The 27,527-nt window shown below is 40.1% G+C and overlaps 1 protein-coding gene across 13 annotated transcripts in view; it reads right to left on the bottom strand.

Annotated features, from left to right (window-relative positions):
* ralgapa1 (Ral GTPase activating protein catalytic subunit alpha 1) overlaps positions 1-27,527 on the bottom strand; it is a 137,421-nt gene that overhangs the window by 10,383 nt on the left and 99,511 nt on the right. For 12 of the 13 annotated variants that reach the window (XM_078406557.1, XM_078406559.1, XM_078406560.1 and 9 more), the window contains 3 exons: positions 25,505-25,663; positions 24,835-24,962; positions 4,570-4,694 (listed from right to left, as the gene is read on the bottom strand). In XM_078406557.1, the coding sequence (XP_078262683.1) occupies positions 4,570-4,694; positions 24,835-24,962; positions 25,505-25,663 (412 nt within the window). Of the gene's footprint in view, positions 1-3,903; positions 3,934-4,569; positions 4,695-24,834; positions 24,963-25,504; positions 25,664-27,527 lie in introns of all 13 variants that reach the window. The other variant, XM_078406564.1, reaches the window with a different exon arrangement.

Genomic DNA, 27,527 nt, shown 5'->3' with positions numbered 1-27,527 from the left:
ACAAAGTCAGTCAACCCATACTTTCATTATATATCAGTCCCGCTATCCCGGGAATTAACCTGGTGAACCTACGCTGCACTCCCTCAATAGCAATAATGTCCTTCCTCAAATTAGGAGACCAAAATTGCACACTCTAGGTGCAGTCTCACCAGGGCCCTGTACAACTGCTTTCTTTACTGCCTGCTGTACCTGCATGCTTATTTTCAGGTATATCCAAGGTGGAACAATACATTTATATGCTAATCTTAACCTTCATTAATGTCTGGTCACAAAATTCAACTTTATCATAGCAAATCTAAGCAAAACAAAATTTAGTTGCCAAACATTATTGATGAATTATTCAAAAAAGTTAATAACTAAACTTTCACAAATGAATTAAAACACAAACATTTATCATCAGGGTGAAAATAGGTGGCCAATGCATATTTTATAAATTTATCTCCATCATATTATTTTGACCAACCATATGAGTATCACAAAAGACAAAGAAAACAAGAAATGAGTTGACTAAGAATCACTAAATCATTGAGAACAAATGAAAAATCTCAAGATTTTTATGCATTTCATTTGAAGCAGCACAATTGAACGACCATAAACAAGGTTTCAAGAACAAATTTAAACCATACTTTGTGTATTGTAAGAAAATAACTGCAGATGCTGTATTTATTTCACAAAATGCTGGAGTAACTCAGCAGGTCAGGCAGCATCTCAGGAGAGAAGGAATGGGTGACATTTCGGGTCAAGACCCTTCTTCAGACTGATGTCAGGAGGGCGGGACAAAGGAAGGATATAGGTGGAGACAAGAAGATAGAGGGAGATCTGGGAAGGAGGAGGGGAAGGGAGGGACAGAGGAACTATCTAAAGTTGGAGAAGTCAATGTTCATACCACTGGGCTGCAAGCTGCCCAGGCGAAATATGAGGTGCTGTTCCTCCAATTTTCGGTGGGCCTCACTATGGCACTGGAGGAGGCCCATGACAGAAAGGTCAGACTCGGAGTAGGAGGGGGAGTTGAAGTGCTCAGCCACCGGGACATCGGGTTAATCTGCATAATCTGAAAAGACTGCACAGATTGTTTTGATATGATCAGTTACCAAAACAGAGAATGCACATTTAAAACCTGTTATCTGTTTAAAGCTACCAGAAAGCCTAGTAGTTTAGTTGAAAGACACAGCGCGGAAACATTCATCAATAATCAGCAGCTAAATACATACTTGAGCAACCTAACACCGAACCAACTAATTTCCTAGCAGGTTGGAATCACTGAAAAATCAACAACATTATCTGTGAACCGGAAATAAAAAATAATAATGAATTAAGAAGCTGCATTCCTAATTTCTACCCCTTAACTAGTTGGAAAGAATGAGGTAATGTAATTTGGTAGGAATAAAAATGGTTGTGCCAATGGTGTTAGGACAGCTGAAAAATGTTGCCATCCAGAGTCAAGACTCCCGCAACAAATTACTGTGTTTTTTTGCTAATATACAGGGCATTGCTGCATTGCCTGCATTGTTGCCAGTGTCAATAAAACACAGTCTGAACCACTAGCTTCAAGACAGAAAGCAGAAAATAAAGTGTGGAAAAAAGTTGACATTAAGAGCTTTGATTTCACCTTTCCGGGTCACTGCCACCCAATTTCTTGAAGTCACTACCCCAGAGTTACCATTAAATTTGATTGTATTATATATTCAAACATGTTATCTAGGGTGGAAGAAAGATGAGAAGGAAACAGCTTGAGGCATGTTTGCTTTCTTTGGAAAGAGATTGAATGCAAAAGTTGTAACATCATGATATAGCTGTACAAATCAGTGGTGAGACCATACATGAAGTACCGTCCGCAGTTCTAGTCACCCAGATCTAGGTAGAATGTCATTAAGTTTGAAAAGCTGCAGTTCCTGCGACAACTGAGGAAACACAATCTGCCACAGGCAATGATGGTCCAATTCTATATTGCTATCATTGAGTCGGTCCTCACCTTTTCCATCATGGTCTGGCTCAGCCACCAAGCACGATATCCGGAGGCTGCAACGGATCGCTCGATCAGCTGAGAAGGTTATTGGCTGCAACCTTATCCCCATTGACGAATTGTACACTGCAAGGGCCAGGAAGCGAGTGGGCAAGATCATCTCTGACCCCTCTCACCCTGGCCACAAACTCTTTGAAGCACTTCCCTCTGGAAGGCGACTCTGGACTGTCAAAGTAGCCACAGCCAGACATAAAAACAGCTTTTTTCCCACGAGTAGTAGTTCTACTCAATAACCAAAGTCTGTAGTCTCTTTTTTGTTCTGGTTTATTTTCACCCACATGTTTAGACTGTAATGTTGTATCCTTATTGTTTTGATGTGGTTATGCTTTATTCTTAATTGTTAACTGTATGTTTGTGTTGTCATTTGTGAGCGGAGCACCAAGGCACATTTCTTGTATATGCACATACTTGGCCCATCAATCCATCCGCTTGTCCGCCCATCCATCCATCTGCCCGTCCGCCCGCCCACCCATCCGTCCGCCCCGCCCGCCCGCCCGTCCATCCATCCATTAGATTCACCAGGATGTTACTAGGAGTTCAGACGAGCTATAGGAAGAGGGTGGGTAGGCTGAGACTTTTCTTCAGAGCGTAGGAGTTTGAGGGGTAACCTTATTGAATAATATAAAATCATGAGAGGAATGGATAAAGTGAATGCTCAGTCTTTTTCCAACGGCAGACTAGTAAAAATAGGGGGCATAACCTTAAGGGGTGAGGGAAAAGTTTTAAGTGACCTCAGCAGCAACATTTTCACTCAGTGGATAGTTCGTATCTGGAAAAAGTTGTTGGAGGAAGCTATAGAAGTGGTTGCAATGCCAACTTTCAAAAGGCATTGGGAGGATGCAAGGATAGGAAGGGCGACATGGGCCATGTGCAGGAAAATAGGACTAACCCAGAATACCAACTTGGTTGAAATGGACAAATTGAACTGAAGGGCCTGTTTCCATGCCATACGGCTCTATGACTTCCAAATCGAGTATATAGTTATGTACGATTATACAACTTGCAGGGACCACGTGATTTCTTTCTCTGGCTTCCTCAGTCATGTTTAAATTTATTTCAAATCCTTTTACAGAATAGATGCTTTTACTCTAAATTAATATAAAAACAGATAGGAGTGAGCTATTTTCTTAAATACATATTATGGTCAAAGTAGAAAAATATATCCCTTTAAGTTCCTTTGCCTGATAACTGCTGAAAATGTAATTTATAATTTACAGAAATAAAAACTTCCATTTACTCTCACCTTTGTACATTTATTGTAAAGGTATGTTATTGGACTAATTATGGTAACTTGCTTTGAGAAATTATAATTTGTGAGAGCGAATTTAACTTATGGTTGTTTGTTCAATACTTTCTCCATATAATCAAATTCAGTAACTTGAAGAAACCTCCGTTAATTTATCAACATTCATTCCTTTAAGAAAATAAATTCAGAAAAATGCACGTTTCTTTAAAATCATACATGTTAAAAGACAGCCGGACAATGGCATATCCAATTTTAAAAAGATTGCAGTTACAATCAGATTTTGTAGCATCTAAATCTTAATGCCCATGTTGCATACTTACTGCTGACATGAGCTAAACAATACGTACATTTGTTAATGTTATTGCTTCAGATTCATGCAAGAGGGAAATAAAAGGGCAAAGAGATGTTATTTGTCCAAATTAGCTTGGATTATTAAAGATATTTCAATGTTGAAAGGTTAGTTTGACGTGCAGGCCTGGTTAGTAAACTATTGTTGATGGTAATACTTAATAAAAGCACTTCTGGAAATCCATTTTAGTGTGAACAAAGCATTGAGAGAATCAATTTAAACCGTTAAGTGTTCAGTGTTCTGGTAAGAAATCACCTGAACACAAGCTCTCTCACTGAATCTTACCTTGGACTTACAAAACTGACAATTAATGATCTAAAGGGGAAAATAAAACAATAAAAATAATCACTTTGATACAAAGATGATTTGCACAGGATAGGAAAGCTCCGAGTTTGCCATTTCTACAAATAACAAAATAGGCTGAAAATACCTTTCAATTCCATCAGAAAGTCAATGCTAAAAACAAAATTTACAAAGGACAACCAAAATTGACTGTTTTAATTCTTACTGTTGGGGAAAGTTTTAAATTAAAGTTTGTTAAATATTTTGTGAAATACTGGCATTGACAATTTCAGTCTTTTTTTGAAGGGCACGCACGAGTCTTACTCATCCAATTTAAAACAAAATGCAACACCAGCAATCCCTTCTCATAAATGAAAAAAACATATTAAAAAATTCCTCAGAAGGGACAATTTCTCTTGCCCACTGAAGTTCAGATATACATTACTTGATAAAACCATAACAATAAACTCGTTACCAATTCATCAGTCCTTTTTTAATCCAGAGATTTAATATCACAATTCAGTAGAAATGAGTAACATATTTTAGAGGAATGCTTAAAATAAAACTATTATGTTTAGTAATCCAATGCTGCAAACCAAATATATAATATTCAACTGTTATGGAAATTTAATTATGAATTCAAACTTGAGAAAAAGTATTTACAATTACCTGAGTCAGATGGTAAATGATGACAGGGAGCCGGACAAAAAACCTGTGCAGCAAAATCCTCAAAAGCGGTTGGTTCCTGGTGGTGTTGAACAATTGTTTCCAGGTATCGAGCCCTCTCCTCATAGCTGACATTCAAATTAAGTTTAAACAATCTAATTAAATTAACCAGCATAACAAGTTTGTGATGGCAAAGTAGTAAATATTGTTATCATTCATGTCAACCAAAACATTTGATCACTGCCTCATGGCTTAGTACCTCATGAGAGCTTGGTGTAAAAAATTATGAAATTTAAGTGAATGCAAGAGAAAAATCAGACATTCATCCTCTCTCCCTAAATTTTAAACAATTTAAAATGAAATTGCATTATTTCTATGAGGGAAAGCGTTGGTTATATTCTTCCGATAATACATTTAATTTTCGACTGAAGAAAATGCATGCTCCTTTGTTGTGATTTCCAGTTTCCATACTAACTGTTACAGGTTTTCTAGTTCTTGTACCTATATAAACTATTGGATCGGTAGTTAAGCATAAATATTACTGAGCACTATAGATAGTATTCTGATGGAATGCATTGCAGCCTGATCTGGCAACTGTTGTGCTGTTGACTGACTGAACCTGCAGAGTGGAGAGCCCAGTCCATCGTAGGCTCTTTGACAGAAAACAAATCCGAACTGTAATGTGCAATAAGCAGCTTTATGCTGGTGATTCAGCAAAGAGAAATAAAGTGAATTTATAGTTATTAAAGTGAACCAAGTTAGAGATCAAGTGAATTTCATTTGAGGGAAAAATACGATCCAAGATTTTTAACTTTACTCTCTCATTAATCCCAAAAGAAAACCACTTATTTTGAAAATAACAGATTTTGTCGGATCAGAAAAGAGCACTGACATTTCAAAAATCAGTAATATAACAGTGTTTCATTTTTTGAATTATCACAATAATTAGTAACTTTGGGGAAGAATAAGATGCTAATAAGCATTAGATATTTAAAAAATATTAATCACAAATACAGAAAGCAACCAAACATTTGGCATGTTGCAAATGTAATGCTACGGTGGTTATGGGAGATTTCAACATGCAGGTAGACTGGGAAAATCAGGTTGGTAATAGACCACAGGAAAGAGTTTGTGGAGTGCCTCCGAGATGGATTCTTAGAACAGCTTGTACCGGAGCCTACTAGGGAGAACGCAATTCTGGATTTAGTGGTGTGTAATGAACCTGATCTGATAAGGGGACTCGAGGTAAAAGAGCCATTAGGAGGCAGTGATCACAATATGATAAGTTTTACTCTACAAATTGAGAGGGAGAAGGGAAAATCAGAAGTGTCAGTATTACAGTATAGCAAAGGAGATTACAGAGGCACGAGCTGGCCAGAATTGACTGGAAGGAGGCCCTAGCAGGGAAGACGGCGGAACAGCAATGGCAGGTATTCCTGGGAATAATGCAGAGGTTGCAGGATCAATTTATCCCAAAGAGGAGGAAAGATTCTAAGGGTAGTAAGAGGCACCCGTGGCTGACAAGGGAAGTCAAGGACAGCATAAAAATAAAAGAGAAGTACAACAAAGCAAAGAAGAGTGGGAAGCCAGAGGATTGGGGCTCTTTTAAAGAGCAACAGAAGATGACTAAGAAGGCAATACGGGGAGAATGGATGAGGTACGAGGGTAAACTAGCCAATAACACAAAGAAGGATAGTAAAAGCTTTTTTAGGTATGTAAAGAAGAAAAAAATAGCCAAGGCAAATGTGGGTCCCTTGAAGACAGAAGCAGGGGAATTTATTATGGGGAACAAGGAAATGGCAGACGAGTTGAACCGGTACTTTGCTTGTATCTTCCTTAGTGAAGACAGATCCAATCTCCCAGATGTTCTAGTGGCAAGAGATCCTAGGGTGACGGAGGAACTGAAGGAAATCCACATTAGGCAGGAAATGGTGTTGGGTAGACTGATGGGACTGAAGGCTGATAAATCCCCAGGGCCTGATGGTCTGCATCCCAGGGTACTTAAGGAGGTGGCGCTAGAAATTGTGGACGCATTGGTGATCATTTTCCAATGTTCTATAGATTCAGGATCAGTTCCTGTGGATTGGAGGGTAGCTAATGCTGTCCCACTTTTTAAGAAAGGAGGGAGAGAGAAAACAGGAAATTATAGACCAGTTAGTCTTACATCAGTGGTGGGGAAGATGTTGGAGTCAATTATAAAAGACAAAATTGCGGAGCATTTGGATAGTAGTAACAGGATCGTTCCGAGTCAGCATGGATTTACGAAGGGGAAATCATGCTCGACTAATCTTCTGGAATTCTTTGAGGATGTAACTAGGAAAATTGACAGGGGGGAGCCGATAGATGTGGTGTACCTCGACTTTCAGAAAGCCTTCGACAAGGTTCCACATAGGAGATTAGTGGGCAAAATTAGAGCACATGGTATTGGAGGTAGGGTACTGACATGGATAGAAAATTGGTTGACAGACAGAAGGCAGAGTGGGGATAAATGGGTCCCTTTCAGAATGGCAGGGAGTAACTAGTGGGGTACCGCACGGCTCGGTGCTGGGACCGCAGCTATTTACAATATACATTAATGACTTGGATGAAGGGATTAAAAGTACCATTAGCAAATTTGCAGATAATACAAAGCTGGGTGGTAGTGTGAACTGTGAGGAAGATGCTATGAGGCTGCAGGGTGACTTGGACAGGTTGTGTGAATTGGCGGATGCATGGCAGATGCAGTTTAATGTGGATAAGTGTGAGGTTATCCACTTTGGTGGTAAGAATAGGAAGGCAGAGTATTATCTGAATGGTGTCAAGTTAGGAAAAGGGGAAGTACAACGAGATCTGGGTGTCCTAGTGCATCAGTCACTGAAAGGAAACATGCAGGTACCGCAGGCAGTGAAGAAAGCCAATGGAATGTTGGCCTTCATAACAAGAAGAGTTGAGTATAGGAGCAAAGAGGTCCTTCTGCAGTTGTACAGGGCCCTAGTGAGACCGCACCTGGAGTACTGTGTGCAGTTTTGGTCTCCAAATTTGAGGAAGGATATAAGAAAATAACTGCAGATGCTGGTACAAATCGATTTATTCACAAAATGCTGGAGTAACTCAGCAGATCAGGCAGCATCTCGGGAGAGAAGGAATGGGTGACGTTTCGGGTCGAGACCCTTCTTCAGACTTGAGGAAGGATATTCTTGCTATTGAGGGCGTGCAGCGCAGGTTTACTAGGTTAATTCCCGGAATGGCGGGACTGTCATATGTTGAAAGACTGGAGCGACTAGGCTTGTATACACTGGAATTTAGAAGGATGAGAGGGGATCTTATCGAAACGTATAGGATTATTAAGGGGTTGGACACGTTAGAGGCAGGAAACATGTTCCCAATGTTGGGGGAGTCCAGAACAAGGGGCCACAGTTTAAGAATAAGGGGTAGGCCATTTAGAACTGAGATGAGGAAAAACATTTTCAGTCAGAGAGTTGTGAATCTGTGGAATTCTCTGCCTCAGAAGGCAGTGGAGGCCAATTCTCTGAATGCATTCAAGAGAGAGCTAGATAGAGCTCTTAAGGATTGCGGAGTCAGGGTGTATGGGGAGAAGGCAGGAACAGGGTACTGATTGAGAATGATCAGCCATGCTCACATTGAATGGCGGTGCTGGCTTGAAGGGCCGAATGGCCTACTCCTGCACCTATTGTCTATTGTCAAACATCACGTTACGTATAATCTAGGATTACATGCCTCAGCAACCGTTTACACTGGAACAAAATAAAAAGCAAGTTTGAATGAAGTTAGAACAGGCAATGGTGGATTAGTTTCCACAGTCACAGATACACACAGACTATAATTTGCCTACTACCACAATAGATCAATGGAGGATGGAATCTTGCTGGCTCTCCACCCTGCACTAGACCATTTGGACAATAAAAGCACATACAGCAGGCCATTGTTCATAGACTACTGCTCAGCGTTCAACACCACCATCTCCTCCAAACTTGTTACCAAGCTCAGGGAACTGACTCTCTTCCCATCCCACAACTTCCTGCGCAACTGGATCCTCAACTCCCTCATTAACTAAACGCATTCGGTATGAATTGGCAACGTTTCCTGTTCGATAACCATCAGCACAGTGGCACCTCAAGACTGTGTGCTCAACCCCATGTTCTACTCACTCTATACTCATGACTGTGTACCCGATACAGTTCCAACTCCATTTTTTAAAGAGAAAGAGAAATTACTAAGATCAGATAAAATTGCTATATTTAAGAGGTATTTAGACAAATTGCCAGGACGTTGAGGGACATGGTCCTAATGCAGGCAATTATTGTAGATGGGCAAAAAGTTCAGAATACTGGCACCTCGAAAAAGTTAAAAAATAATTGTTGTACAGCAGCCAACAGTGTCCTGTGAACTGTTATATGCGTACCGGCACCTTTTTGACTACAAATGGAGCACATCAAGCAACATTGTTTCGCAAAGAACTGAAGATGCAAGTTTAAACAAATTTGATGGGTATATGTCCTGGCGACAAAGTATTTCCAATTCAAATCAGCAACTTTCAGATCAACTAAAATGTGCAAGATAAAATAACAAAGCACAATTGTCTGAAGATGTGCTGACAAGGTGATCTGGTAGGGAACCGATCTCTTGGTTTTGGAGTTAGTTTTATAAGGAATAGAAACAGGTATAGGCCAATTAGCCTGTCGCACTCCTCCATAATTCAATAAGGTAATTGGTGATCTTTTACCTCAACACCACTTTGTTGCAATAACCCCATAGCCCTCAAATTCCTTATTATCCGGAAATCTCTAAGTTTCAACCTTAATATATTCACTGAAGGAGCCTCCAAAGGTCTCGGGTAAAGATTGCCAAAGATTCATTACCTTCTTGGTAAATAAAAGTCTTCTCAACGCAGTCATGGGACTGAGTTTGAAATTGTTAATCTATGAGACACAAAACATCACCCCAGCACCAACCTAGTTTAGCCCTACAAGAATTTTGTTGTTTCTATAAGCATCACTTATTGAAATACTGCTCTTCCAAACATGAGTATTGGCCCAGTCTTTCCAAACATTCCTAAAGATAATGCTGTGACCCACCCACCCATCCCAGGAATGAACATTCATTGCACACCCTCTATCACAAGCACATCATTTCTGAGGGAGGCAGAGAGAGGGGGCAGGGAGGGAGGAAGAGAGCGCAGGGTGTGAGGAGGGAGAAAGTTGAATGCTAAGCATTATCAAGTCAAGTCAAGTCAATTTTATTTGTATAGCACATTTAAAAACAACCCATGTTGACCAAAGTGCTGCACATCTGATTAGGAGGGTATGGTCATTGGAGACATACGACAATAAAACACCCTTGCCTTGCAGAACAGAAACAGGCCCTTCAGCCCACTAGTTCCAGGGTGATCTTTTGGACATTCGCAACATGGAAAGTGACTATCAGTTACTTGTTCACACATCCAATACTTCTATCAGGAGTATTCACCACAATTACTCAAATATTTATGTGGAACTGCCCATCATGAACCTGCTTTGCTGGCTGCTTGGCTTTACAATTTTTAACAGCACATCATATTAAAACCTTGACTATCTGCAACTAGCTGATGTGTGAATGATGAGTAATAGCCATTACAATGCAAACTAAAGCTAGCATTTGATGAGTGGCTTGGATCTTTTGAGCTAATCTTTTAATCCTTTATCTTTTTTTAATGTTCCTGCAACCATCTATTCCTTTAAGTACTTGGATTTTACTTGAATAAGTAAAACCCAAGTAGCATTAATTGCATTTTTACATCATCTCATTCTCTTAATTATCTTGACTGATTTTCCATAATGTTACTTGTTTTCACATTAAATTGCATTTGCTTTGTCTTAATAAAATGAAGCAGGCCAAATAACTAGCATGTTGATCTGCTTATGCATTTTATTGCTTTATTTAAATTAAGTTTTTCCCCATTGTAGCTTCAGCTAATAGCATCCTTTGCACAGGAGTGCCTCATACATAGGGAATGTGGTCTCTTGTATTATCAGAAATTATTTTTGTGTTTTCCAGAGGGAAATGAGGATTTTTGAAGCTTCCGCCTACTGTGCTTTTCATTCTGTGGATGCAGACTAATGAGAGCCATCTCTCCAAGTACGTTTGAGGTAAGTGTACAAAAAAAAGCTTGTCAGCACATTAGAACTGCAGTATACCAGGGCGCCTGAAAATTCCCAAAGGAGCACATGGCTTTCCACGTGAACATTCTTTTCAAATAAGGGTTTCCAAATAATGATTTAATAGTCTGCAGGATAAAACAAAAACAAACATTTCTGAAGTCCATCTGATCTCAAGGGCAGATAAAAAATTATCATTTTTGTATTTGGGAATGATCCATATTCCTTTGTGGAAATAGTGATAATGGTTTCAAAGTTACAAAATATAAATTGTGTTAATTGCTACTTGATAAAAACATCAACATCAAATTAGGGAAAATAAATTGTGGCCAGAACAAACTATTTCAACCCAGAAAATAAAACTACCTGGCAATATACCCTTAAGCTTACTAAGATCAGAAATGCTAAATAACAGGTAATGTATTCTAAACAAAAAAGGGTCAGGGACAGATGCTGTTTACCTTTGAAAAGATTCATTTTTTCAATTGGAGCAGAATCAATAAAAGTGATATTTCTTTGACTTTACCCATTTCGAAACTATGTCAGTAAAAACGTTAAAGTTAAATTTTAACTTGTTCCATATCTTTGGTTGAGATTATTGTAAGATTTTATACTGCAGATATGCAACGATTTTCCTGTTAAAGTAGCATACTACTTGACAAGAAAGATATTTTAACAAGTAATACTGACACACTCCAAGCCTGTCAAATAATAAAATATAAACAATATTTAATAGATTTGTGTTTTTATCATATTAGTGTTGACTGTTATTCAGATTGTAAATATTGGAGTAAATGGCTGTTTCAAAAATTACCCACTATGATTTGTTTGACATCGACAGGCAAACTCTCGCTAAATGAATTAAATTGCACGAGGTGAAATAGTCTTTAATTGCTACTGCCAGTTCTTCTGCCTGAATCACTTATAATTTCGCAAAATCAAGCCGGGCTACCTTGTATGAAGATCCATCTCCTTTTAATACTGAATGTACAGTTAAAGGGTGTCAGGTTTTGGACGCCAATGAACAATTCTTTATTATAACTCATCATGATACCTAAAATGTTCCATCAACATTGTTAGAAAACATGTTCAATTGTTGAATCTTGGTTTTTACCATATTCATTAGAATGAATGCTTTGATTTAGCGAAGAAAGGAGTGTGCTAATCCATGCACATAAAATACAACACATATACTGCTTATAATGTGGGTCAATTAAGAATTAAGCAGAGCACCTGGTACTTTAGCACAGTTCTTGGGCCTCCAGATGACCAAAAATGTATGACAGATGCTAAAGCACTGCAGTCACTGATAGTTAACAGTTGGCAGAATCAGCTTTAATGAGCACCTTGTATGACTTTTTTTCAAATGTGGCAATTATTGAGTAGTTGCCCGAGTAGAGAGCATCAGGTTCCAAGAGGCCATTATCTGGTGAATGAATTGAGCACGTTTTCTCTTGTGGGAGAATCTTGAAACAGAGGTACCCATTTAAAACAAAGGCATTGTCATTTAAGACAGACGTGGGATAATTTTTCTCAAAATATCATGTTTTTGGAAACCTCTCCCTCAAAGGATAATGGAACAGTCTAAATATTTTTAACAGACTTTTAGAAGCATCCACTATGCGAACAGGAAATGATCCTTAACAGTAAGACCACCTTACACACACCTCTGTTTAAGCAGCAAAATAGCACAATCGTGCTTCAAAATTCATTCAATCCACATCAGAGAAAATCAACAAATAATAATAGCTTATGTTCTAAAATTCATAAGACATTAGGGCAGAATAAGACCATTTGGCCCATCGAGTCTGCTCCATCATTCGATCATGGCTGATCTATTTTTTCCTTTCAACCTTATTCTCGTGCCTTCTCCCCGTAACCATTGACACCCTTACTATTCAAGAATTTATCAATCTCCGCTTTAACAATACCGAATGACGTAGCCTCCGGTAACGTTGCCGTCTGTGGCAATGAATTCCAGATTTGCTACCTTGTGGCTGAAGAAATTCCTCTTCATCCCCATTCTAAAGATGCGTCCTTTTATTCTGAAGCTGTGCCCTCTGGTCCTAGATTCTCCCACTACTGGAAATATCTTCTCCACATCCACCCTATCTAGGCCTTTCATTATTCAATAGATTTCAATGATAGTTCCCCCCCACCCTTCTAAACCCCAGTGACTACAGGTCCAGAGCCATCAAATGCTCAAAACTGCCCACAATATTCCAAATGTGGTCTGACCAGCAGTTTATAAAGCTTTAACATTACATCCTTGATTTTATATTCTAGTCCTCTTGAAATGAATGTTAACATTACATTAGCCTTCCTACTACTGACTAAACCTGCAAATTAACCTTTTTGGAATCCTGCACCTGCACTCAGAAAATGTTGGGTTATCGTCACTCTCTGCTTCCTATGCTCAGAATCATTATATGCTGTTGAACTTTGCCAAATTTCAATTTTCTGTTTGCTGCTATATTCTCAATAAGATACTACCTATTTTCCATTGAGCCCATTGTTCCTTCACTGCAGGCTTCACTATAAGGGAAACAATCAGATCTTGTATATAGAAACCTCTGGCCAGCACATTCAGTTGGAGTCTCCAAAAGGTGTCCTTACTCAAAGAAGGAGGGTCTCGACCCGAAACGTCAACCATTCCTTCTCTCCTGAGATGCTGCCTGACCTGCTGAGTTACTCCAGCATTTTGTGAATAAATTTCTTCGATTTGTACCAGCATCTGCAGTTATTTTCTTACTCAAAGAACATGTACCCTACAGGTACTGTTGAACATCAGCCAGTCTACTCCCTCCAACTCTTTTGGAACACTGTACTACTCCCTTCCCTTCACTGCACCATTCATTTAGTAGCAACATTCCGTGCAGCTGTAAATTTTAAAGAGCTGGCTGTAAAATATCTGCTAGGCTACATGCTGACAGCTACAGGAGGTTACAACACATCAGTATGGAATATCATGCTGAAACGAATGACAGTCTCAGCACCAAATTACACGTAGAAATCCTGTGGATTTTCAATCTTACATTTGAAGTTCTTGCTTTTCATACCACATGCACAAGGATAATCCATAAGGCTGTTTTAGCACTCAAAAGACGTGCAGAGCAATTTAACTGTATTTAAAGTGACCATTACCATCAGAATCTTTTATAAACCGTTCCACAAAGTATTGTTCAAATGACCTTTTCTCCAAAGTGGACAACATCCCAAGGAAAACATTATCAGGATGCATCACAGCTTCATTTGCGAATAGTTCCATCCAAGATTACAAGAAATTGCAGCGAACTGTGGACCCAACCCAGACCATCGCACAAACCAACCTCCCTTCGATTGACTCCATTTATACCTCATGCTGCCTCGGCATGGCCAGCAGCATAATTAAGGATGAGTCGCATCCCGGCCACTCACTCTTCTCCCCTCTCCCATCAGGCAAAAGGTACAGAAGTGTGAAAATGCACCCCTCCAGATTCAGGGACAATTTCTTCCCAGCTGTATTCAGGCAACTACCACAACCAGAGAGCAGTGCTGAACTAGTATCCACCTCTTTGGTGGCCCTCAGGCTATTCTTGATCGAACTTTGCTGGCTTTACCTTGCACTAAACGTTATTCCCTTATCATGTATCGACACACTGTAAATAGCTCGATGGTATTGTTTTACTGCTGACTGGATAGCACACAACAAAAGCTTTTCACTGTACCTCGGTACACACAACAAACTAAACATTCCTCTATAACTGTGTTTTCTCTATAGTTAAATGGAGAAAGTGCAAGTTAGCTACAATTTCCTACATTCCTCTCTCAAAGCAGTGGGTTAAATCCTCAACATAGCCTCTGATCTTTTATTTTGAGGAAAAATTACAAATTGTCCCACTCCTAACAATGGATTGGGGATATTCCATAAATTTCTACTAAAGACGTATGCTTGTCAGCAAACAGCTCATAACGGTTGAGTAACATGTTTCAGTCCAAGAAACTTAAAACTGAAAAGCGGCAGGCAATTTTCAACATCAATAAATATTTTGCCAATATTCAAAGTATCTGTATTCAAAGAAAAAAAAGCACACCTGAAACTATACTAAATTAAAATATACCTGGACCATTGGAAAGCAACTATAAAAATAGTTAAACAAACCATTTTAAATACACATCACATATTAAAAAGTAATATTGCTTAATCTTTCTCTTTAATGAAACTTCATCAAATTACAAAGGAAACTAGTTCCAAATTCTACCAATTCCGAAAGTTAGCCACAAGGTCTTCTCAAACAGCTGTCTGGCCTGAGAAGCTACACATTCAAAAGAATTCAAATGCAGTTAAATTAATCTTTTCTGCCATTTGATTCGAGTTCAGTGAAACAATGGTAAGCTGCCAGGTTTCATTGTATGAATTAAGATGAGTTAAAGCCAACGAAGGCAATGACCCAAGCTCCCTATCACGATAAACCATATGCCAAACCTTTCATTGTTGATACTTTATCACAAGGAATCAGAGGCCATCATTTGCTTGTGAAAATCCTACTTCACATACTCGCTATGCACAAAGCTACTTGTCTGGGAATGTGTTTGACAATATTGCCTTTTCACAATCAGTATGAACAGATGGAGGTAACAAATGCGGCTTGGCAACTGAGAGTTATTAAAATTTAATAGCCTACACATTAACTACAAAGATAGAAATTTAAAGGAAGGCAATGGCAGCTTATTCAGTTACCACTTCATTTGACAATGAGGGGGTGTGGGGTAATCAGAGCTCCTGAACAGGGAGGAGCTTTTGGAACCTTTCGCTTGACTAATAGTAAACTGATTGCTCCAGTGCACAGTATACCATTTCTTTTGTCATGTGCAATATTTAAGATACATTTTTTAGGATCTGGGTGTTACTAAAGTAGTGGCAGGTGAGCCACAATGCTGTTCAGGAGAGTTTCAGGATTTGACTGAGCAGTAACAATGGAACATGGAGGTAGTGGACATGTCTGATCCTTTGCTGTTCTTAGTAGTAGAGATCTCAAGTTCAGGAGGTGCTGCTGATGAGTAACTGGCGATTTGTACATGCAAATATTGTGTGCCGAATGGTCTGGATGGCGTTGAGGTTTTGAAATGCACCACCTGGACTGATTTGTGCATATGAGATATAGGCTTGCTGCAGGACACCAAGCTTCAGTCCTGCTCCTCATATTTGCAGCTGGTCCAGTCAAATTTCGGGTTGATAGTGACCTCTAAGAAATTCATGGTGGGGTACTTGGATTAATAATGCTTCTGACATTAATTCCTTCAAAAGGCATTTGAATTGAACTGGCATTCTGACTTGAACTATTGGAGAGTTTTCTCCATTGATGACCATTGACTTTAGTTTTTTGATGCCTCACACAGTCAAATGCAGTCTCGATGCCAGGCGCAACATGTCTCACCTCATCACCGAAACTCTTGATTTTTCAGTCATATTTGGACCAAGACTGGAATCAGGTCTGGAGTTGTGATTTCCTGGTAAAATCTAAACTATTCATTAGTGAGTGGGTTGATGGTGAGCAAATCTGTTTCATAGCACCATCAACGAGAGCTTCCATTATTTTGCTGCTGATGGTAGAAGACTAATTTAGCAGGATAATTTACTTGACAGATCTCCTTTCCCACAGAAGCGGTTTTGTGACAATGACAGAAATAGTGATCCAACCTATTGTGTGAGAATATATTCTCTCCCCCAATAGATTTAGGACTAAAGAGATTTATGCTTTAGAAGCCACAATGTGATTTTAAATTCAAAAGCTTAAATTTGAAAGTTATGAAATTATCTGCCAGGGAACAAATTTTAAACTGGATAGGCAACAGGTCACAGATTAGTTTCGCAATATGCACTATGTTATTTTCTTATACATTGACTTAAACAGCAAAACACAGGACCACATAATACAGTGCCCACCATAATGTTTGGGACAAAGACCCATCATTTATTCATTTGCCTTTGCACTCCACAATTTGAGATTTGTAATAGATAAAAACACATGTCACAATGTCAGATTTTATTAAGGGTATTTTCAAACATTTTGGTTTCACCATGTAGAAATTACAGCTGTGTTTATACATAGTCCCCCCATTTCAGAGCACCATAATGTTTGGGACACATGGCTTCACAGGAGTTTGTAATTGCTCAGGTGTGTTTAAATGCCTCCTTAATGTAGGTATAAGAGAGCTCTCAGTACATATTCTTTCCTCCAGTCTTTCCATCACCTTTGGAAACTTTTATTGCTGTTTATCAACATGAGCACCAAAGTTGTGCCAATGAAAGTCAAAGAAACTATGAGACTGAGAAACAAGAATAAAACTGTTAGAGACATCAGCCAAACTTTAGGCTTACCAAAATCAACCGTTTGGAACATCATTAAAAAGAAAGAGAGCACTGGTGAGCTTACTAATCGCAAAGGGACTGGCAGGCCAAGGAAGACCTCCACGGCTGATGACAGAATAATTCTCTGTAATAAAGAAAAATCCCCAAGCACCTGTCCGACAGATCAGAAACACTCTTCGGGAGTCAGATGTGGATTTGTCAATGATCACTGGCCGCAGAAGACTTCCTGAACAGAAATACAGAGGCTACACTGCAAGATGTAAACCACTGGTTAGCCGCAAAATTAGGACGGCCAGGTTACAGTTTGCCAAGAAATACGTAAAAGAGCAACCAGAGTTTCGGAAAAGGGTCTTGTGGATAGATGAGACGAAGATTAACTTACATCAGAGTGATGGCAAGAGCAAAGCATGGAGGAGAGAAGGAACTGCCCAAGATCCAAAGCATACCACCTCATCTGTGAAACACGGTGGTGGGGGTGATATGGCCTGGGCATGTACGGCTGCCTAAGGCACTGGCTCACTTATCTTCATCGATGATACAACTGCTGATGGTAGTAGCATAATGAATTCTGATGCGTATAGACACATCCCATTTGCTCAAGTTCAAACAAATGCCTCAAAACCGATTAGCCGGGGGTTCATTTACAGCAAGACAATGATCCCAAACATACTGCTAAAGCAACAAAGGAGTTTTTCAAAGCGAAAAAATGGGCAATTCCTGAGTGGCCAAGTCAATCACCCGATCTGAACCCAATTGAGCATGCCTTTTATATGCTGAAGAGAAAACCGAAGGGGACTAGCCCCCAAAACAAGAGTAAGCTAAAAATGGCTGCAACACAGGCCTGGTAGAGCATCACCACAGAAGACACCCTGCAACTGGTGATGTCCATGAATCGCAGTCATTGCATGCAAAGGATATGCAACAAAATACTAAACATGACTACTTTCATTTACATGACATTGCTGTGTCGCAAACATTATGGTGCCCTGAAATGGGGGGAATATGTATAAACACTGCTGTAATTTCTACACGGTAAAACCAAAGGATATAAAAATGGTCTTTATTAAAATCTAACTGTAGGAGCCATTTTGTGTTTGCTATCTTCGCATGTTATATCATTTTGTATCCTGCTGTGTTATTTTTGGACACCAGGGGGTTGTCGTGAGACAATACTAGGCGTACGTATATGGACTGGCAGTAACCAGGGGAGGGGCCAGAATTAGGAGTATAATTCACCCAGCACTGATGTAATGCTTCAGTAACACAGGAGCCTACTAGACATAGGGTTTCAGCAGGCCATACAAGACACACCAGGAGCTGCTAAGACATAGGGTTCTACTAGCCATACAAGTCACGATGAAAGCCTGCTAATATAATAGGGTTTTAGCAAGTCAGTAATAGAATACGAAGGATTGACGGTGAGATATGAAGTTCTTACCAAACAAAGAAACGACGGGAGAAATACTAATCTGTTTGTATTGTTAATTCAATAAACGACTAAACTGGAACGTCGTGAAGATCTCTCTGTTGTTATTTGCGTCAAGAAATATCGCTCCCTTCCTTCGTCAGCGGTAAGCTTAAGGACTTTATCGGGAAGGACTAAAGTTGCCGTTATATTGTAAGAACTTATCTTAGCTGGAGTGCTATTGTAAAAACTTCCTCAGCAGGAGTGAATAGATCAAGAGCTATCCTCGGTAAGAGAAGATAAGGTAACCTGTCTCTAAGAGTCATTTTAAGTTGGAATTGGCTCTAGGAGTGGGACTGGAGCTTGTGTATCGACTGCATGGAACAAAGGATTGTTTTATTGCAAAAGCTTTGAACGTGAAACACGCTGACCGGGTCAATGTCTGCGTTAATCTGACTACGGAGTAAGGAAAACTTTGAAAGCCAGTGTGTAGCATTAAGCTTTATTGGGAAGCTGTTTTTCAGAAGTTGTATTGGAAAACTACGACTGAAAAATGTTGGAAATGCAAGAAACAAAGAAGCGACCTAGTGCAAGCTTGCTATCAGTTTTGTTTGGAATTCCTTTGAAGATATGAATTTGCGTCAATATGTCATAAAGGGATATTGACGTACAAGTATGTGTGTACGTAAATCTGATGTTCAGCCAGCAGGTGGCAACATCAGAATGGATTCCCAAAGGGAAAACATTTTTTCTTCAATAGGTGCAACTTCTAAGTTCTCTTATGTCTCAAAGTAGGTTTCTACCCTGCAAGGACAGCGTGAGATTGAAGAAGAGAAAAAACAGAAAAGCTCAAGATATAAACAAGCTACCAAGTTAATAGCCATGATGAAAGAGAACATGGAATCAGGTGAAAATGTAAATGGAGTACAATCTAACCTGATTCAATTAATCAAGGAAGCACTGGTAAAGTTACCACTGCCTGAACATGAGCTCGAAAAGCAAAATTAATGGATTCACCAAACAGTGGAAATGTTTATCGGGTTTACACAAGGTACTAAGGATGGTCATCAAACTACACACTCCATTGCTGAGAGTGCTACACAACAGAGTCGTGTAAACTTGGATATCATCAGACCTGAAGACAGTGTTTTAAACTGTTTTAAATGTTTTAAACTCTAAAATGGGCTTCCAATCTCGTTCATCTTGGAAGCACTCTGCTCGTATGAAGGCTAAGGCAGACCTGGCCTTTCTCGAAGAATGGCCAGCCTTCATGGAAGAGAAGTATGAGATTGAGGCACAGGAAGAAGAAATGCAAAAGGAACGGAACAGAAGACATTTGGAAGAGGAAAAAGAACGGAAGAGAAAACAATTGGAAATGGAGGAAGATTGGATGAGTCAAAAGGAACAGCTGAGAAGACGGAAGGAACGATTGGAACTAGATGCTGCAATGGCAGCAGCCAAGACAAGACTCAATGTATTTAATGCTAGGAAATCAAGATGCAGTTCGACGGTAACTGATGGGATGAACTCATTTTAAAAGAGAAACTGTCAAAGGCCCTATCTTTGCTAAGGCAAGAGAAAAGCTGCAAACAGCCAAATGCAGTTTCGCAACGACTACAGAACCTGTAGAAGCACAGGTGCAAGAAGATCATCCTGAAATACTTCATATTGAACAAAAGGATAAGGAAAATAAACCAGAACAGAATGAAAAGCCAATTGCGGGTGATGCTGTTCTCCCATCTCAAACATGTGACCAAATCGGGGCAAGTAAAGAGCCACAAAGGGAGTACAGTGTTGTAGACATACGCTTTTTGGGATCTTGGAAGGTCATCTACCTTCTGCACTGAAGGCTTGATGAGAAGGCTGAACATTTCAGAACCAAGGATCGAAATTCTCATTGGTACCATAAATCAAGTGAAGCCTGTGACCAGTTGGCTTATCTCAGGTTTGGAAATATCTAGTCTGGACAAGGATGATTTTGTTCAATTATCTAATGTGTTTACACATAAGACCAACAATGTTTCTCAGTTCCAGACAAGAAGACCTCAAGCAATGGCCTTACTTGAAGGATGTCAAGATTCCTGAAATTGGCTCTGGCATTGACCTAGTCAACGGGGCAAATGCTTCAAAGGTGTTGGAACCTCGGGAGCTGGTCAATAGTCAAGGAGATGGACCATACACTGTGAAAACCCTACTGGGATGAGTCATCTATGGTCTTCTGTCCACGACAGAAGGGATGGGAAAGGCTGCCCTGCCGTTGCTGTCAATCGAATATCCATTGCAAGCCATGAGGAGCTTCTGGTCAAGCAATACAATCACGACTTCATAATGGAAAAATCCAGAGTTGACACAATGCTGTGAAAAGAATTACAGCTTCAACTGGACAAATCCATCTTCTGGACAGATGGCACAACGGCGCTTAAGTACATCAACAACGAAACCAAACATTTGTAGCAAACAGAATCTCTTTCGTAAGGGATGCTACTGACGTATCACAATGGAAATATGTTGGCACAAAGGAAATTCCTGCAGATGGAGCATCAAGAGGACTGATAGCAGACCGTTTCTTAAGCTGGAAGAGAAGAAGATTCTGTCTAATCGGCAGAATATTGGAGACCATACCAGATGCACAAGATTTTGTGTGCACAGTTCGACCTCAGACTAAGAGCAACATCTTGGAAAGACCAATTACGAAGATATGTCTGCTCCTAGAAACTGATACCCGAGTACAGCTAGACTGGTGGTTTAAAGATTGAAGAATCACTATAATAGACTAGATGCCAACATATAGAGCATGCTTTATTTTGATTACGTATGAAATTTTTATGGCTCCTTTTAATAGTTAAGATAGTGCTGGGGGCTGGTGGAATCATTGGATATAGGGAGAAGGCAGGCACAGGTCACTGATTGTAGATGATCAGCCATGATCACAATGAATGGCGGTACTGGCTCGAAGGGCCAAATGGCCTCCTCCTGCACCTATTTTCTGTTACTAGACCAAGTGGACCCGTTGGGCCCAAACCTCTCCTGCATTGGTGCAGCACCTCCCCGCCCTCTTCCCTCCCTCCCCCTTTCCTCCCTCCCTCTTCCCTGCCCCCCCCCCCTCTCCCCTTAGTAATTGTTTCATTAGAACAATTAGGGGCCGGTCATTTTGTGTTTATTAGCTATCTTAGCATATTTTATTTTTTTTGGACAGCAGGGGGTTGTCGTGAGACAATAATAGGCTTGTGTATATGGACTGGGAGTAGCCAGGGGAGGGGCCAGATTATGAGTATAATTCACCCAGCACTGACGTAATACTTCAGTAACGCCAGGAGCCTGCTGGACATAGGGTTTTAGCAGGCCATACAAGACACACCAGGAGCTGCTAAGACATAGGGTTGTAGTACCCATACAAGTCACGATGGAAGCATGCTAAGATAATAAGGTTTTAGCAAGTCAGTAACAGGATACGAAGGAGTGACGGTGAGATACTAAGTTCTTACCAAACAAGTAAACGATGGGAGATATACTAATCTGTTGGTATTGTTACTTCAATAAACAACTAACTAAACTGCAACATCGTGAAGATCTCTCTGTTGTTATTTGCATCAAGAAATATCACTCCCTTCCTTTGTCAGCGGTAAGCTTAAGGACTTTATTGGGAAGGACTAAAGTTGCCGCTATACTAACAATGTGCACTTTAACCACGTGTGATTTTTTCTATTACAAATCTCAAATTGTGGAGTACAGAGGCAAATAAATAAATCATGGCTCTATGTCCCAAACATTATGGAGGGCACTGTGTATATGGCACAGAAATGAGCCATTTGAACCTATTCATCCATGCCGGCATTTGTTTTTCTCTTAAGCATCCCCTTCAAGGCAGAATATTTTAAGGTGACACTATTTTGATAAGACGAATGGTGGCAAAAATTACAAATTCAATTGTGCAATTTTAATCAACATACAGGAACAGAGACATCTATGGGAGCTTTGAAGGAATCTTTGATGGATCAAGGCAGATTAATAAGAAAATACTTGAGATATTTTACTATAAAAATGGATCCATAATGTACAAACAATACTAACTACTTTCCTAGTTTCAGGTTTAGTTTAGTTTAGTCTAGTCTAATAAAGTCCGATTCTCTAAAGAGGTAGATGGGAGAGCAAGACCGCACTCTCGCTGATGAGAGGATTGTTCAGTTGCCTGATAACAGCTGGGAAGAAACTGCCCCTGAATCTCACGGAATGTGTTTTAGACAATAGACAATAGGTGCAGGAGTAGGCCATTCAGCCCTTCGAGCCAGCACCGCCATTCAATGCGATCATGGCTGATCACTCAATCAGTACCCCGTTCCTGCCTTCTCCCCATACCCCCTCACTCCGCTATCCTCAAGAGCTCTATCCAGCTCTCTCTTGAAAGCATCCAACGAACTGGCCTCCACTGCCTTCTGAGGCAGAGAATTCCACACCTTCACCACCCTCTGACTGAAAAAGTTCTTCCTCATCTCCGTTCTAAATGGCCTACCCCTTATTCTCAAACTGTGGCCCCTTGTTCTGGACTCCCCTAACATTGGGAACATGTTATCTGCCTCAAAGTTTTGTACCTCTTGCCTGATGGGAGAAGGGAAAAGAGGAAGTAACCAGGGTGAGACTGGTCCATGATTATCCTGGTGGCCTTGCCGAGACAATGTGAAGTGTAGATGGGATTAATGGAAGGAGGCTGGTTTGGGTGATAGTATGCGCTACATCCACAACTCTGCATTTTCTTGCAGTCTTGGATGGAAGCTGTTCCCAAACCAGGTTGTGATGCATCCTGATAAAATACTTTCTATGTTTGACCCTGAATGGAGTTACACTAAAAATTGTGAAGAATGTCAGATGATCTCATTGAAATACACAAAGTCCATATTGGGTTTGACCGACTAGGGTTACTAGAATGGGGGAACATTTAGGACTGAGAATGAGAAGAGATCTTTTAACCTAGAACTCTGTGAATTTTTGTAATTCTCTACCCAAGAGGTCTGCGGTTGTTCTGCTGCCGTGTACATTTGCAACAAATTTTAAGAGATTTTATTTCATATATTAAGAGAATCCAGCAACGTAAGGCTGGTACAGGAAACTCACCTCAGATTATCCGCGACCTTACTGAATGGCAGAGCAGGGCCATGGTATCAAATGGCCTTTTCCTGTTGCTTATAATCTCAAACCTATAAACAACTTGAATCCAATCACAGCTGGATTATTGCATCCAACATGCAAACGATCTAAAGGTTTGAGCTTGTTTAAATTAGATTTCCTAGAAAGACTCCAGGAATGAATGAATAACGTTGCCTGGATAGAATGGGTAATTTAAGTTTTTACAACAGCAAGGCACAGGAGATTTGAGAGGTGCCGAAAGTCAAAGGTTGTGAAGAAAGTAAACACTTAGATTGTCCTGGATTATGTCTAACTTCCTGAACCTGCTATTAGGGTGCTTGCTGTGCACAATAACCTGTTCAGAATTCAGAGGGCGCTGACGATAACTAAAATGCATCCCACAAGATAGGCTTTGTACATTGATGCTTTGACCATTGCTTCCTGAGGTTTTGATGGCCTGTTATAGCTTGACATTGTTAAGCTTTGGGATATTTTTAAATGCCTCTGATGGATTTAAATGACATAAATGGCCTAACATTGTTGTGGGGCCTGGTGATCCATTCAGCATATTGGTGATCTGGCACAGGGCTCAGTATTGGGTCCAATTATGGTGCAATGAGTCTTGCAATTTTACACTTAAGCATGCACACAGGGAAGTAAAAGGCAGCACAAGCTGAAACTTGGTCAATAGATTGCTTGCAGCTTTGTAAAACTTGACTTGCATTAAATAAACTATATCCAATAACTTAAATGGAGCTACAAAAGACCAGATGCTGGAACCTTGAGCTAGAAACAAACTGCCGGAGGAACTTAGCAAATCAGACAGCATCTATAGAGAGAAATGGACAAGCGACGTTTCAGAATCCTTCGAAATGTCATCTGCCCAGTTTCCTCCACAGATGCTGTCTGACTCAGAGTTTCTCCAGCAGTTTGTTTTTTATCCAATCACATCAACACTCCAACTGTTGAAAACACTCAACAACTCAAATAGCTTGGGTCGACAAGTTATTTTTTTCCACAAGTGCTGCGTGAACTGCTGAGTGTTATTTGTTAAAAGATCATTGTTTTCACAGTTCTAATATATTAAATTTTAGTTTTGCCTTTGACCTGGAAAAACTGACTTGCTCGGTGAGCATATTCTCTTGAAACATCAGAAGCATAAAAAGAAATATCAATTTTTACATCTATCCGAGTTAAGAGGGCTTCTGTAACTGAAAAGGCCTATTTGATGAAAGTAGTACTTAAAAAAAGGATACAAATTCTGATACAGTGGAATTAGCGATTTTAGTGCTCGACTTGCATTGATTGCAGTAGCTCGTACTAGACACGGTAAGACCTTTCCATCCACAATTGCTCCATCAAAAAGTGGGCCAAAAAATGGTACCTGTTTGAGAGATGAAAGATTTATCACGTCACACAAAAATTCTGGCTTAAAACAGCTATATTTAGTTTGCAAACAGCAAGTAATATATTTAAATGTAAACAATAAAATTTAAGCAGTTTCAGATCCAAATATTTACTTAAACATGTCCCAATTAGCCCATTAATATGAAAGCAAAACACAAGAGTGACACTGTATGAGGTGACATCTGTTTCCTGAAGTGATTTCTCTCCAGTGGAATCCACATACCAAACTATTCAGAGGCAATGCCTTAATATTTGGTAAATCAAATCAATCATAATATGGTCATATAACTTTTGAGATTGCTATGTTTTAATTTGTTCTGTTATAAAAAGCAAACAATACAGAATGAGCTGTTTTGTTATTTCTGGAAACTACCTAAAGTGATGCTGAGGAGGAAAATTGTACACAAAATAGTTCCAGCTGTAATTCCTACACATAACATCCACTAAATAGTGTGCAAATTTCATGATATTATTAATTCAGTTCTAAGTAGGCATTTAATATATTGAGTATTTGCTTACCTCGGGTTTCTTCATCACATGGATACTGAACATATAGTTTTTCATTGGATATATAACAATAAGGACATCACCAAACTCTGTTGGAATGATTCCTCTTCTGTAATCTCTTGTATGTTCTGACCAAACTATATGTACTTCATCATTCCCTAGGTGTCTCAACTACTCAAAAAACATGAAGCAAAGCAATGGATAATTATTTATAATTATGTACAAATATCAATAATTTTGTCATAACATGGAGTCATTTCTATTTTTTTCTGAACTCAGGAGATGGCAATATGATACTTAACTACTTGAATGGAAATATGTGGAAAATCTTCCTTACTTTCTTTCTATAGATTTTAACAAAGCTCTGTCTGAGTTGATGTCAAGTCAAGTCAAGTCAAATTTATTTGTCACATACACATACACGATGTGCAGTGAAATGAAAGTGGCAATGCCTGCGGATTGTGCACAGAAAAGAATTACAGTTACAGCATATAATAAGTTAATAAGTTACTAAAAATAGTGTAGACAAAAATTTAGTCTCTGGAGTTATACAAGTTGACAGTCCTGATGGCCTGTGGGAAGAAACTCCGTCTCATCCTCTCCGTTTTCACAGCGTGACAGCGGAGGTGTTTGCCTGATCGTAGCATCTGGAACAGTCCGTTACTGGGGTGGCAGGGGTCCCTCATGATCTTGCTTGCTCTGGATCTGCACCTCCTGATGTATAGGTCCTGCAGGGGGACGAGTGTAGTTCCCATGGTGCGTTCTGCCGAACGCACTACTCTCTGCAGGGCCATCCTGTCCTGGGCAGTGCTGTTCCCAAACCAGACTGTAATGTTGCCGGACGGGATGCTTTCTACAGCCCCAGAGTAGAAGCAATGAAGGATCCTCAGACACTCTGAATTTCCTCAGTTGTCTGAGGTGGTAAAGGCGCTGCTTTGCCTTACCCACCAGTGCGGCAATGTACGTTGCCCACGTCAGATCCTCTGTGATGCGGACTCCCAAGTATTTAAAACTGCTCACCCTATCCACTGTAGACCCATTTATCTCCAGTGGCGTGTACGTCCTTGGATGTTTAGCCCTTCTGAAGTCCACAATCAGCTCCTTCGTTTTAATGACATTCAAGAGGAGGCTATTGTCCTGACACCAGAGTGCCAGATCAGCCACCTCCTCCCGGTAGGCCTTCTCATCGTTGTTGGAGATCCGGCCCACCACCACAGTGTCATCAGCAAACTTGATGATGGAGTTTGAGCTGAACCTGGCCCCACAGCAAGAGCTAATGGGCACTTCACAAGATATAAATGGTCTGTCTCAGTTAAAGTACAATGCAGCTAAGGTGGGTGTGACAGGCATCTACTCTTGCAAAGGATTTACAGCACCATAGCCTTTGAATTCATGAGCCACAAGTAGCCATAATGTTGAATCAACTGAAGTTATATCCAACAGGCCATTTTAAAACACTTTAAGAGGTATAATCACATGCAAACATTTTAAATCTTAGCTGTGATTGAATATTCTATAAAGGTTTATCCACTATGCGACTGGAAAAATAGCAATTCAAAGCATAGACATGCCTATCTAAAATCCTATGTAAAAACATTTCCACTGCAGCTGACAACCAGTGATAAAGGAGTTGTGAAGGGAGCTCCTTGGATCACTCACCTCTTCCCACCCCAAACCACCCATGCCCCATGCAATTTCCCCTGCAACCACGGAGATGTAACACCTGTCCCTATACCTCCTCCCTTGCCTCCCTCCAAGGACTCCAGCAGTTTTACCACATGAGACAAAGGTTCACAAGCACCTCCTCCGACCTCATCTTCTTCATCTGGTGTTCCCGATGTAGCCCCCAGTACATCAGTGATTGCTTTGCCGAACTTCTGTTCGGTCCGCCAAGGCCAATTGGATATTCCGGTTGCTCAGCAATGTTAACTCCCCTTCCCATTCCCATACTGATATTTCTGTTCTGAACCCCCTCCATTGCAAGGGTGAGGCCACATGCAAATTGGAGGAACAGCAACTCATATTCTGCTTGGGC

This window comes from Rhinoraja longicauda, chromosome 10, assembly GCF_053455715.1.
Source record: "Rhinoraja longicauda isolate Sanriku21f chromosome 10, sRhiLon1.1, whole genome shotgun sequence".
Classification (NCBI taxonomy): Eukaryota; Metazoa; Chordata; class Chondrichthyes; order Rajiformes; family Arhynchobatidae; genus Rhinoraja; species Rhinoraja longicauda.
The sequence above is the reverse complement of the archived record's forward strand: the minus strand, read 5'-3'. Positions and strand labels throughout refer to the sequence as shown.